General features: G+C 33.1%; 1 protein-coding gene across 3 annotated transcripts in view; it reads right to left on the bottom strand.

The window, feature by feature from the left end:
• LOC132705524 (teneurin-a) overlaps positions 1-13,762 on the bottom strand; it is a 737,223-nt gene that overhangs the window by 169,094 nt on the left and 554,367 nt on the right. Inside the window, exon 1 of one of the 3 annotated variants that reach the window (XM_060676146.1) lies at positions 2,794-3,235. The exons of the other annotated variants lie outside the window; for them this stretch is intronic. Within the exon in view, the coding sequence (XP_060532129.1) occupies positions 2,794-2,876 (83 nt within the window). The 5' untranslated portion in view covers positions 2,877-3,235. Of the gene's footprint in view, positions 1-2,793; positions 3,236-13,762 lie in introns of those variants that run through there. 3 annotated transcript variants of the gene reach the window in all.

The following is a 13,762-nucleotide window of genomic DNA, read 5'->3' as shown; positions in this document are numbered from 1 at the left end:
CAAATTCTCAAATTTGTTGATACCAATAGGTTGCTTAGCACATTTTCCTCTTCGATATTTCCATCACATTTATTATAAAACAGATATTTCTTTTTGTATTATAATTTTAATTTATTAGCTGTAATTGCGAACGGCTGTTCGGTCTTTGTTTTCGTAGCTGAAATTTTATCAACTACGAACAACTGGTTCAAAAAATATATTTCAAATAATTTCAAAATAATAATTAATATCTAATAAAAGCCATAACTAATGTTTTACTGACGGGGATGTATCGATACGTGCGCTGACGTCATCACCAATCAGAGCACCTATAGCGAACTTGAACGTATATTTACATTTATTTCCTTTTTTTCCCTCAAACTGGCGCATTAAAGTTGGTCGATTATGCGGAACACATTATTAATATTATCTTGGATCAATTCATGATAGTGTGTCGACATTTATTTTTTTGGTTACTGAATCACTACATAACCTAATATTCAAAGTAACCTAGCTATTCATTCCATGGTATGGTAGATTTTCATTCGAATGCATCGCTGAATTTCTCAACAAAGAAAAGAACAATTTTCATCGGAAATTCCAACAATAGATAGATATTAAACTTGCTGACCTGAATAATATTTCTTTGTGAGTTCTGGTCATATACAGACTGCACTAGTTGCCTTTTCAAACTGAAGTTTAATTAAAATGCTCCACAATTGCGAGTGCGGTTAAAGTCAACAACAGACATATTGATTACTAAATGGTAACACACAGGCCATTGTTATAATTCTAGCCAGCAAATTCTGAAAACACCCATTTTAATTTTCAAAATAGGTACTTTTTAAACCACCCTTAATCAGAAATAACTTGTTTAATGAACTTAAGTGAAATATGCAATTATATGTTTACAAAGTACCCCTCAGAATTGATATTAACTTAAGCATTTTTTATTAGTACCTACCTATAAACTATTACTTATACAGCAACATCTAAAATTTTCAAGTTCGTTGAGCATTACAAGTATTTATTTATTATGGTTAAACTCCCGTTTATGATAGCACACAAATATATGTATGCAATTAGTTTCTAGGTGCGTAAAATGCATGTATTTACGAGAGAACTTATTAAAATAAGTAAAATAAAATAATTCTATGTCAATTTGCATTCCAGACATTGCTGGATGAAATAGAAAAATGGATTATTGAAAAATTAGCGAAATTCACGAAGCTGGCAAGATGCTCAGCAGCGACAGCTTTTCTGATAATGAATTGTTGCCTCTGTTAGAAGCAAAAAAATTCAAACATAAATCAGTGACTATAAAATTGGGTACCTTAGAAAGGCTTGAAGTTTGTTTTTATTGTCGCCTGTATCTTAATAATAGAATTGAAGATTATGTTTCTTACAGTCGACGGTGGTTACAAGAATCTGCATTTAATGAAACAAGAGTTAACAAAAGCTCTTGTTTCAATACTAATTAAAATGTAGTACTGTCGTATCAATTTTTTTTTCCTTCGCAGTAATCTGACGTTGGCCACTTATTTATGAAGTACAAAACACATTATTCAATTTTTTTATTTTACTTATGGGTAATACAATTATTTGGGTAATTTTGTAATAATTAAGTATCGAGTTAAATATACGTTTTATTGTCGGATCGTCTGTCAAGCAAGTAAAGGGATTGGGATTCAGAGATTAAAATCAATAAGTGGTCAACTAACTAAAATTGCAGCAAACGATGACGAACCAAACGAAAATTTAATTATATGTACATATTCGAACAAAACGTAACATATAAAAAGCACAATGCAAAATACAAAATTTCGAACATATTCGTAAGTTTGTTAATACTATACTAGTACTAGTACTATAACACGTAACCAGTACTATTTTCTATAATATCATTTAAAATGTGTATATCTCTAAAATTTGCGGAAAAATAAGTTTTAATCCTGAATTAATATAAAAATATATGTTGCACAGGGTCATTTATAATTCTTATCTACTTTTTCATATAATAACGTTTGTTGGATAAAATGTTTCTTTAATGAAGCAGTTTGATTGGTAAAATTATGGGAATCATTTTAAAGTTTTGATATATATATATATATATATATATATATATATATATATATATATATATATATATGATGACACTATATTCCGGGATATCATCCGTTCGCTCGTTGAACTCCGACTGGAATCCTGCATCCGACTGGAATCCTGCAAATCTTGCATCCGACTGGAATCCTGCAGACGTTTCGCCAAAATCTCACTTGGCATCTTCAATGCTCGCGCTCCGAAAACACTTCGAACACTCGAAGTGTTTTCGGAGCGCGAGCATTGAAGATGCCAAGTGAGATTTTGGCGAAACGTCTGCAGGATTCCAGTCGGATGCAAGATTTGCAGGATTCCAGTCGGATGCAGGATTCCAGTCGGAGTTCAACGAGCGAACGGATGATATCCCGGAATATAGTGTCATCACATTTTTCCATCCGTGAATCAATACGTGAGAATATATATATATATATATATATATATATATATATATATATATATATATATATATATATATATATATATATATATATATATATATATATATATATATATATATATATATATATATATTTCCAAAAGAAAAACGTCTTGAGAACAAAACGAAAGGATAGAGGAAACCTTAGTTATTTACTTAAACAGTTCACCAAGTAGGGTCGTTATCACCACCTGTAACTTCAATAGAAATGAATCACGACATAAAATTGAGAAGGAGCAATGCCACTAAAACCATCATCAATCAAACATGAAATTTACCTCGACTCATGAACGAACGGCTCGGCATACTCGTTTCTAACCCTACGCGGAAGCGGTGGAGGTCTTGGATAATACCCGTCCATTATCCGGCCGTCGTTGTATGGAAATAAAGGCTTGGCGAACTGTCCAACAGTGTGTCACTCTTTCACAACATACAAAAACACGTCACATCGCTATACGGTATCGAACGCGAGCATACGCGCGCACCAGTGTCCTCTGCAAAACGTCCGAAATCCAGCGTGATGTCCACCGACCTCTCAAGGTGAAACGAGTGCTGATGCAAAAGCTTTCTCGTCAGCACCACATCCCCAATACCGTTCTTTATCTCAGCGAAGTGTCCAAAACCGAATAAGAGTGAGCTTACTCTCTAACCGCGTCGAGACGGACGTGGACGTCTCGTTCAACAGTTTGTAGCGAAGTGGGGGTTGATGCGGAACGTCGGTGGTGGTTTAGAGTTGGGGGCGCGTACGGCAGAGGGCCGCGCTTGCGTCCCTATGTCGGACACCCCTCGAACTCACCCCCTTGTGTCGTATCTGTCCGTTGTCGTCTCACCTGCGTCGGGCTACCCCGACGACCGATACTTCGAATCCAGTTCCTATTGGATTTCATTTCGTCAGAACTGGAAGTGGAGTTTTTTCCACGGCAACTTTGCAAACGTTCCGTCTAACTTTGTGCCTGTACTCCACAACATTACGTCAAACTTTGAACAAGTCTGAAACGTCGAACGGTGGATTGGAAGTAACAATGTTTTCTCCAATTTACATGACGTCCTATTCTACACTTTTTCCATTTTCCTCAAAAAGTGCTGTTTGTATATTCGTACATGGGGGAACAAAGCACTTAATGGAATGGTTGTGAAAATCTGGTAAGATGGGGAAAATACAGATTGTCCCGGTGATTTTACAGTACATTTCAGATAAGATCTAAAATCAATTGCTTATATAAATGAATTTATGGGAAAGTTTAGTCTATAATTATCCAGCTGAATTTATGATTGTAGTGAAAACTACTACACCAACTAAAACCAATGAAAAGCACCCATCATAATATCCGACATTTTGTGTACATGCATGTTTAAAATCAGTCACAATTAGTCCAGCTTTTTAATTTCTTATCATTTAAAATATGATGAAAAACAATTGTTATGCACTTACCCACACTGTGTTAAACTAAAATAGAACCAATCTTAATGATATCAAGCTACATTAAATATGCCGAGCAATTAGCCAAAACATTGAAAAGGTAAAATAGCTTTAGAACATTTAAATATTAATAATCATAATGACTTCATAGCAATATGTAGATTATAAGGTAGAACGAGTTGGATTTTGATTCAAAAACAAAATAGGTAATTAAAAAAAAATAAACGAGGAGATACAAAAACAAAAAATAAAGCAAAACATTCAACTGAATACTATATTCACTTCTACAGACTTATATATATTTACTTCATGATTTTCGCTACGCAAGAGAAATTTTTATAAGGGTAAGTGAGTGTTTGAGATCGCTCCTGAATGACCAATAACCCAAAAGTACACTTTGACATTAGTCACGTGACCGACATCATGTCGCCGCAACAAATTCGATAAATTCGACCTGAAAACGAGAACAGGAGCGATCGCACAAAATTTTCCATAAATAAAAATAAAAGCATTTAATATTAAATGATCCGAATAATACTGGAAAGTTATGTATTTGATATGGAGCTCCTTCTGCTATATATAATTTAGACTATACTTCTTACTAGGAAAATTTCTATGTTTGTAAATATTTAAATATAAATTAACATTTATTTCATTTCCCCTCATTTAAAATCATTTATTTCAATATATGTGCTTTGTCAATACAAATATATTATTACCTTTTGAATTGAATCATTATTCTCTGGTCTCGAAGACAAAAAATGGATAGCGTTGACAATAGGTTTGTTGATCTAACTTTATTTCTTTATTTTATTAGTCAACTCATACAATTATTTACATACATACATTTATTTAACTTATTTTGTACAAATAATAGATTTGTTGCATTGTCCGAAGTCAGTCAATATATTAAATGTAAGTATTGGTTTCCTAAATCAGTTTTGGTATTCAGTCAAGGGGAAACATATTTTTGATTTGACAAAATATTTTAAGGAAAAAATAACCATATCAGCAGTAAAATATTTGATCCAATAAAATATATAATAAAAAAACTTTTTTTTTGTAACAATTTCTTTGTTACTCCAAGTAAACGTTTCATTCCGTGTAAGTATCGATAACTTAATTTAATGTTAAGTGTTTGTATTGTTATACAACACCCCCTTTTTTAAAAGCGTTTTCCCTTTGTCGGCTTTGGCCCGTGTTCTTGGCACATTCGTGCCTGAAGGTTGATGCGCCCAATATTTTCGCTTTTTTACTTAATTCAGGATATAAAAGAAGTTCGCGATGAAAAGTTCTGAAGCATGTACCGTGGGTAATGAACGAGAAATCCCATTAAAAGTTTGTTAGATTTGGTGTTAAATTATTAATTATAGAGATAAACTCACCGGAGTTGCTCGGCTCTGCTGAATTCCTTTTTTAATGCTCTTTTTATATACTTCGGACCCTTAAAAGTTCCATCGTCGATTTTAATCAAGTAAACTATTACTATTGAGTCAGTGGTACTTAAAAATTATTTTTGCAGCTATGCAAAATAATGAGTTCCTGAAACAGATATTAGGTTTATGTTTTTTATAAGGTATTTTTAGTTTATGATCGTTTTACTTAAAAAAGGTCCATTCCTTTGACAGCAAAACTAAACATTTGCAGGGCCCTGTCACCGCGTTCATCACAATTTGACAGTGATCGATAGCCCGACGAAATATTACCCCTATCCATTTAGTTTCTGACGAGACGAGTCCAGTTATTTTAACGCAACACTCAAATATAATAATAAAGTGTGAACCTGAAAAACATTTCAAATGTTGCTGTACTTTTTATTTTTAACGATTGAGTCGATCAATATTTACTTATTTTATGTTGTCGGTCTTATCAGCTGTCGATATTTCCTTGCCTAAATAAATTCCGCAAGAAAAAAAGGATAAATATTAGTGGATATATTAGTGCGATTTACTTTGTTAATAAACTGGGAAGACAAAGTGATAACATGAATAATAAAGAAAACACCTTTTTCTCCTCAAATGAACGAGTTAGTTTTAGATTTAATTAAATATTTCGAAAATGAAATAGAAATTCATCACCTGAGATCCAGGTGGCGGTATCCAACAACTTCTTGGGGAGCTCTTATATATTTCTTGTCTATTTCAATCGAAAGGAGTTGTCCTTGCATATTTGTAATTTTGTCAATATGTGGACAATATTTTTTATTGTTTTCCAATAAATAGAAAACGCAAAATATCACAAAAAAGACACAGAGTAAGTCGACTAGTTCAAATTAATCTTTAGAACCAGAATGATTTTAAGAACAAATTATAGTTTTTTATTGCAATATGTTAATTGATATACCGTATTACGTGTCGTTTAAAAGCTTCCAAGCTGAGAGCAAATAAGTGTAGAATCGGCAAACTCGTTTCCATCTGTCTTATGGGTACAGGTGCATGTGATAATTGGAGAGTTAGAAGAGTAGTTTGATAAAAGAATTTTTTTCCAAAATGAGCGAAGATTCAATCAATTTTTTTAAACTTTATACACAAACAATAAATCTAAATTTGATACACGATTTTTTAGAGACATGCATGCAAAAGAAATAAAGAATTAGTAAGGGGTCCAAATGCGATCATTTCGAGCACCGAAATTCTTCAGCTGCACGAGAAGATGAAGGTAAAAAACCTTGACGAAATTGATGTAAACGGTGCAAATCTCGATATTATCTGTGTTGTCTGAATTGAGTCATTTCATTGGTGACCTTTGGACTGCTTCCTTTTCCAAAATAGAGATCAAACAACTATCCTGGGATACCAATCCCCAGACGGACGAGTTTGTTTTAAATGGGGCGACGAAGAAAAGACAACAATTCGAGGGAAACGTTTCCTTAAGCTTTCCGAATCACAGCGAAATCCCTCTCTCATTTTAAAAACGAGAAGCACGTGCCTGAAATCATATGTTCCTAATCTCCGGAAAGGATGGTATAAACGTGCAACGAGGCGCGGTATTATCGGGACGCTCTTAAGTTCGGGAGTTTCGAGTGTACGAAACACTACAAACGGAAACGGAGTTGTAGCGTGTAAGGGCATCTGGCACCCCCCAAACAAACTCCAGCTTGTTTAGCGTTACCGCATCGCGGAAGAATGGTTACAAGTTTCGAGATTCGGGGAGGGCGCTGCTCATCGCTTTTGCTCTGTTGACGGAAAGGGTTGTAAGGAATATTGGTTACGAGGGACACTTTGGCGTAAATGTTCATTTTTTTTCTTTTCAAATAATAGCCTCAAATTGGAGCACTACAGTCAGGTGTTTGAGAATTTAGCCATACCACCAGAAAGTAGTACCCCGAGTTGGTTAGTTGTACTAATTTTCAATTTTTTTTGTCTTGCTTAGTAGACATCCTATTTTGTGGCACTCAATATTCCCCAAAGATATATGTTTCATTATTAATCTGAGATACCACAGTCAGATAGAAATAGACCAAAAAATCAGGCCAGGTTTGCAATAATTGGCTGAAAATTGGTACATGGCTTAAGTTCATCATTATAAATGTAAATGAAACAATAAAAGAGTAGAATTATCTTGTCTTCCTCCAACATCCGCTTCTGCTTATCAACACTTATATCGAATGTATTATCAAGTTCAAGTGTGGCTGGGCAATGAAATGGATCCAGAAGAATGGGTTTGGAGCCTATTCACACTTTACTTCCACCTGTTCCAGAAAAATTACTTAACACAATTTTTTGTAATTACAAATAGGGATGTAGTGCAAACTGTGGCTGTAAAAAAGTCGGATTATTTTGTTCACTAGCATGCACGAATTGCCAAGGCCAGTCTTGCTCCAATGCCGTATGCCGGATGCAGCAGATGAATATTTTAATGATGATGAAGAATCAACTGATTCACCTTCTTTAAATCAAATTACAAACACTCAACAAACGGAAGAAGAAGGAGAAGAAGAACAAGAATACGACGAAATTGAAGAAGACATTACTGTTGAAGTTGCATTTGAAGATTATCAGTCAGACTAAAATTTTTTCCATCATCAACAACAATTTAGTCAATTATTGACAATACTCATAATGCCATTTTTTTATTAAATAAATATTTTATAATAAAATAAAATCACCATAGACTGTAGAATAGTCCTCCCGGGGATACCACGTTAAAAAAAAGCGTCAAGCACACTACCTCGTAGGTGGTGCGGAAATGTGTGCATGTTAAGTAGAATATGAATTCTACAAGTTTTGGAATCGCGATATCTGCGAAATGGTTACTCGAACAAAAAAAAGTAAAGGAATCTTTTTTATAGATAATTTTCTGATCTACAACTTTTATTGCATTAGTTTTGGCGATAACCGTTTACGAAAAAAATGCAAAAACCGCAAAAAATCGATTTTTTTACCTTTGAACTTGAATAACTTTTTTAGCAGGCATGAAGTCAATGGGGACTTTTGATACATTATTTATAATGATGAACTTAAGCCCTGTACCAATTTTCAGCTCTATGCGAATTATTGCAATTTAAAATGTCTATTTCTTCCGGGTTACCAAACGAATTCCTCTGTGATAAGACTGTTGCATTTTTTAAATTGAAACTAGTATATGATTCCTAATAAATGTAAGAAAGGTACTTTATTCCATTATATTGCAAATATCAGCCAGATGAAGTATAGTCTATCGAAATTTGAGCCAAAACCCTTTTTTTTATTTCGTTAAAGTACATTTATTTCAAGTATATACAAGATATTTAGTTAAGGGCGACTCTGGGTTACATCTGAATGGATGACGAAAAGGCGTTCTATTGTTATCAAATATGAAGTTAGTTATTACAACAAATGTAATTTGTTGTACAAATTGATCACTGATCTTTTATGCCGGGAATCTTATGCATTCTCCGTTGAAATGCTAAATTTTACAAATACCGAGGCGATTATGGGTCATTTATATACAAACAACAAACAACAAACAAAAATCAAAAATCCTCAAACCCATATGTTTAGGTTAAATGAACTAAAAAATATCAGATAATTTTAAATTCTTAATAACCAATTATAACTAATAATAATTTGTGTCACACCTTATCTCGGAACCTGTAAAAAATATGAAAAAACTTAGACACGTTTATATTTTAAATTTTTTTATTGTTTTATATACAGGGTGTTTGGTTTTTCTTTGATAAGTAACAACTTTCTTATTTTAAATGGAATATCCCGTCTATTAAGGCATCTTTGAATTTTTCAGAACTTTTTCGGTATTAAAACGTTTTCTTTTATTATAAAAGCTATACGGCAAAAAACCGGTTCTTTGATATTTTTTTTATAAATTTTATTAATCTTAACAATAATTAAGTTATTAACAAAAAAATTTTCTATTTGCTTAACTTGTAAAAATGGATCAAAAAACAGTAATGAACAATTAATAAAAAAATATTTAATTTAATTTTAAAATTTAGTAACTTTTTTACGGCAATACTATGCTTTTATTATTTGATTAATAACATTACACCACATCGGCTCTTTCTTCTGAGGTATACGTTAAAAAAGAAAAACCTAGCAACTACAGCATTTTTAAAAAAATAAATCGAAAAAACAATAGCAAATAATATAAAATAATTATGTGAAGTTGTATAAAACTGTCAAAAATTAATTTAGAAACTACCCGGTAGTAAAAATAGTGGCGTTCCTGTAGTGCACTGTAACTTTTTTAATAGTCAGCTAACTGACAGCAAAACATAAACCGTATGGGATTTTTTCATTTAAATTTATAATGATGATTCTTGATCACCCTGTATTTATTTACTTTCAAAATGTCAATGTCGCTTGCGCCGCATGAATTTTTAATGTATATTATCTAATAGCTATGCTATGTATGACATACTTATAGCTACTAGATATATAGAGCGTATGTTGATATTACATTGAAGGGATATTCAAAAGAGAGTCAAAAGAGTCCCAAGTTCCATTTAATTTTCATGTTTAGCAAGAAAATAGCACCAAGTGCAGGTTAGTGTGTAAAATGCATGCGAATCATTAATAAGTAAAAAAATTAAGAGCTGATTTTCAAAAATATAAATAATATAGTATTTTTCCATAATATAAATAATCTATTTCAAAAACTCAAAATAACGGAAAAAGTAGAAGAAGTTATGGGAACATAAGGGGATTTAGGAAATTCGAAAATCCAGAAGGATATTAGCAAAAAGTGTGACGCCCTGTTTAATACTATATTACTTGATTTACCCTTGTTAAATTGATCTAAATAAATCAAATCAAATGTTATTTTTATTTTCCTTCGTTGTTCGCAGCCGTACAAAAGTTTAAAACAAAACTAATTTACCATTAATTAATTTAGTTGGACACTCCATTATACTCAGTTAAGATCAACTTAACTCATCTCTACTTATACGTCTCAATCTTGGTCTACACCTGACCAAGTCAAAATAAATGCGCCTCAGGCGCCAATAATATTTTCTTAGAGGAGGGAACAATTTTCCCAACATGTTTCGAAATTTCACATACTTACCTGCACTTCGCCTCATTTTCTCTCTAAACAGCGATCTCCATACACTTAACTCGCTTTTCCAGAACACTTAACGGGATCGGAGAAAATGTTGAGCAAATTCTGCAGCAAAGCTGCCAGCGGTCATGTTGTTTGTTGAATGCCACTAGATCTTATTGGAGAAGGCGTTAAATGTTTGAGCGTGGTCGAACGTTGCTGATAGCTTTCTGCATTTTAGTCATTTCGAAATAAGCAATTATTTAGTTAGTTTCGGTTAGTTTATGTTATTTTGTTGTTGAGTTGATAGAGAAGGAAGAAGAGAGGATTATTATTTAAGAGAGAGACTACAACTTGGCAACGATGGAGTAGAGTCAAACATTTAGAGCCTTCTCCTATTGGTTCCTGTATTATCAGCAGGAGCTCTATACACGGTGTTTTATAATAAATGTAAATAATCAAGGGGCGAATTTTTGTTCAATTAAAAAAAAACTTGTGAAAAAAACTGGTGGAAAAGTTTTCAAAAATAAAGTCTATTTTTTAAAATCTGTAATACCACTTTAAATATTTGAGTAAAATTTGGCACACATATACTATATATTAACAGGCATTATTTAGTGCACCACAGTTTTCATCTGTCTAGTTTGGCAGATATGAGATAGTACGCCACTGATTTCTCTTGAAATAAAAATTATTCTTACAATCTCCAATCATTTATAAAGAAATTTCATTTGTTCATTTTTTTCAATCCGATGTACGATTTTTGTTATCGTTTCGAATATCGTTAATATGACAGCATGCAAAGAAATTAGTTTATATTTTTCGTGAAAGAGATCAAATATGCTCATAAATGAATGCAAATGTCATCATTTTTTGTAAGGAAATCAGTGGCGTGCCACTGACCTCCTAAGAACAAATAATATTTTTATTAATTAGGCCGCCACTGCACTGGTTAAATCGAGAACTTTTTTTTGTGAAAAATAAAATCTCCATCTAAAACAAAATATCTAGTTCTTAGTTACCAACTTGTGTATTAGTGTGGAAAAAAATAGAATGCTGTTCTTTTTAGTTTTACAGTTTTAATGAAACAACACAACATCCTAGCAAGATAAATAATATACGATTCCTATAAAAAAAACATTACCTACTATTAATAATTTTGAACAAAATTGAATACTAATAAATTAATAACAACCTTTTTGAAAAAAAGTAGAACCTAGAAACTAGATAAGCTGTTGAAAGTGAGCAGGCGCATCGTCATGTATGAACCACATTCTTCCCTAATTAATGATGGTACTTCTTCTAGAAGTATTGGCAAATCATCTTCTAAAAACCGGCGATAAATATGGCCATTAAGCCTTCCTGACAGGAAAAAGGGTGCGCACTGTTCTTAATGTTTAAATTCTACAACTGCCAAGACATCGCTATTGTGGAAATTTCTAATTGCATTTCTGGAAAAGTTAGCTTCATCTGTAATTAACACGCAAGGAAAGATCTCTGGTAAGTAACGCCTGGAATATAATATAGGTGCAATAGAAAATCCAACCAAACCAAGACGTGCCAGATAATCAGATTATTTCCAATTTTTCTAGTACTAAATTCAGGATTTTCATCAATAGATTTTAAAACTGCTTCTCTAATTTCTGGAATTCCGACCTGTCCAATGATTATTTGCCCTCAAAGTACCTGCAGTCAACCTTTGAAAATGTTCGCCTATCTGGTATTACGAAAGCGCTCTTGATATAATCGCCTAGGTTCCGGCGCACTGTCATTGGCCAAACACACAGCCTAATAGAATGAGAAGATGATTACCTACAGATACTGGATGCTCTCATATTAACGATATTGTTATGACCATACAGATAAGAGGTTTTCATTTCAAAAATCAAGAATTAAAATTTTTATGGAAATGATGGGAGATTGTAAGAATAATTTTTATTTTAAGAGAGGTTTGCGGAAGTAGACAGGTGAAATTCCGTACGCCCCACACTGGTGTATAATAATGCCTCTTAATACATAGTACATGTGTGCCAAATTTTACTAAAATGTCCAATGGTATTATAGACATTAAAAAAATATACTTTATTTTCGAAAACTTTATCACCCTGTTTTTCAAAAGTTAAGACGTTCAGGACATATGTTCATATGAAGGTTTCTTTTTAAAATGGACCCAAAAGTCGTCCCCTCAATTTGACGTTTAATTTGAAAACACTCTCTACATCTAGTTGTTGTAATGAAAGTACTTTAAGAGCTAACTAAAATTTTACACTTGACCGATCCTCGATACGGACGCATCATCAGCAAGATCAGAAATCTCTGACATCGCACACGTGGCGTTTCAATCCCGCAGAGATTTCCAAATGTGTTTTTGTCAGGTGACCCGCCGGACTCCCCAAGAGAGGGGAAACGTAAGCGGCGAGTAATAAGCAGGGGTACGTATAAAGGGGTGCCGTTGCCGAGACGCCTCCCCTCTCCCGATAACGGCCGCTCAAAGTTTTTCGTGTTACAAATAAAAATTACCAGTCACTATTAAAATTTACCGCTATTATCGAGACAGCGACTCGAAGGGAAGTTTCAAAAGCGTTGTAGACGCGAAACTTCGCGCGTGCTTTTGAAGTTATGAGAACAGATGGCGTATAAAATGGCTCAATCAATAAAACTTTGGGGAAGTTGCAAATCTTCGTGCGGTTTAAGGAACGTGTTTCTAAATATAATATTAATCTTTGGGAAAGTTCGTATTGGGTCCTGGCTTGATGCGAGCACGCGGATTTCAAATTTGCGCGTGTAACTATGGCGACCGTTAAAGTGCTAACGCCGCATTACCGTTAGTTCAACAATTCGATCTCTTCGAAGCAAGATCTAACTCGACGTGGGAATTTATTGATAAACAAAAATATGTTAAAAACAATTTTTGCGACAAAATTTATCTTATTAAAATCTTTCTTCTTGCTCATTAAACTTAAATTTTGCAAACTACATTGGTAGACGTTCAGTTAAAATCTCGGAAACTATTTAAGAGCATCTTTAAGAAGAGCAATTTTGAATTGCTTTTCCAAATAAGATAAAAACAAAATCGAAATCTGAAAAAGGCAACTGTGTCCCAATTTAGCTCTTATAGCTTCCGCATTTTATGATGGGTAATAGAGTTAAATATTACATCAATATTTATATAACATACAGTGTGTCCAACTTAAGAAGTGTGCACCTTTGAAAAATCTTTGTTTATAATGAAATGACAACAGATTCGTAATCACCCAATAGCAACGAGACAGCAAAGACCCAAACTTTTTAATATTTAAAAAAAAATAAATATTCACCTCGTAAGTAACGATTATTTTATGTGTGATTTT

Source organism: Cylas formicarius, unplaced genomic scaffold, assembly GCF_029955315.1.
Source record: "Cylas formicarius isolate icCylForm1 unplaced genomic scaffold, icCylForm1.1 PGA_scaffold_7__23_contigs__length_41026272, whole genome shotgun sequence".
NCBI classification, from domain to species: Eukaryota; Metazoa; Arthropoda; class Insecta; order Coleoptera; family Brentidae; genus Cylas; species Cylas formicarius.
This window is presented reverse-complemented; position numbering and strand designations above follow the sequence as displayed.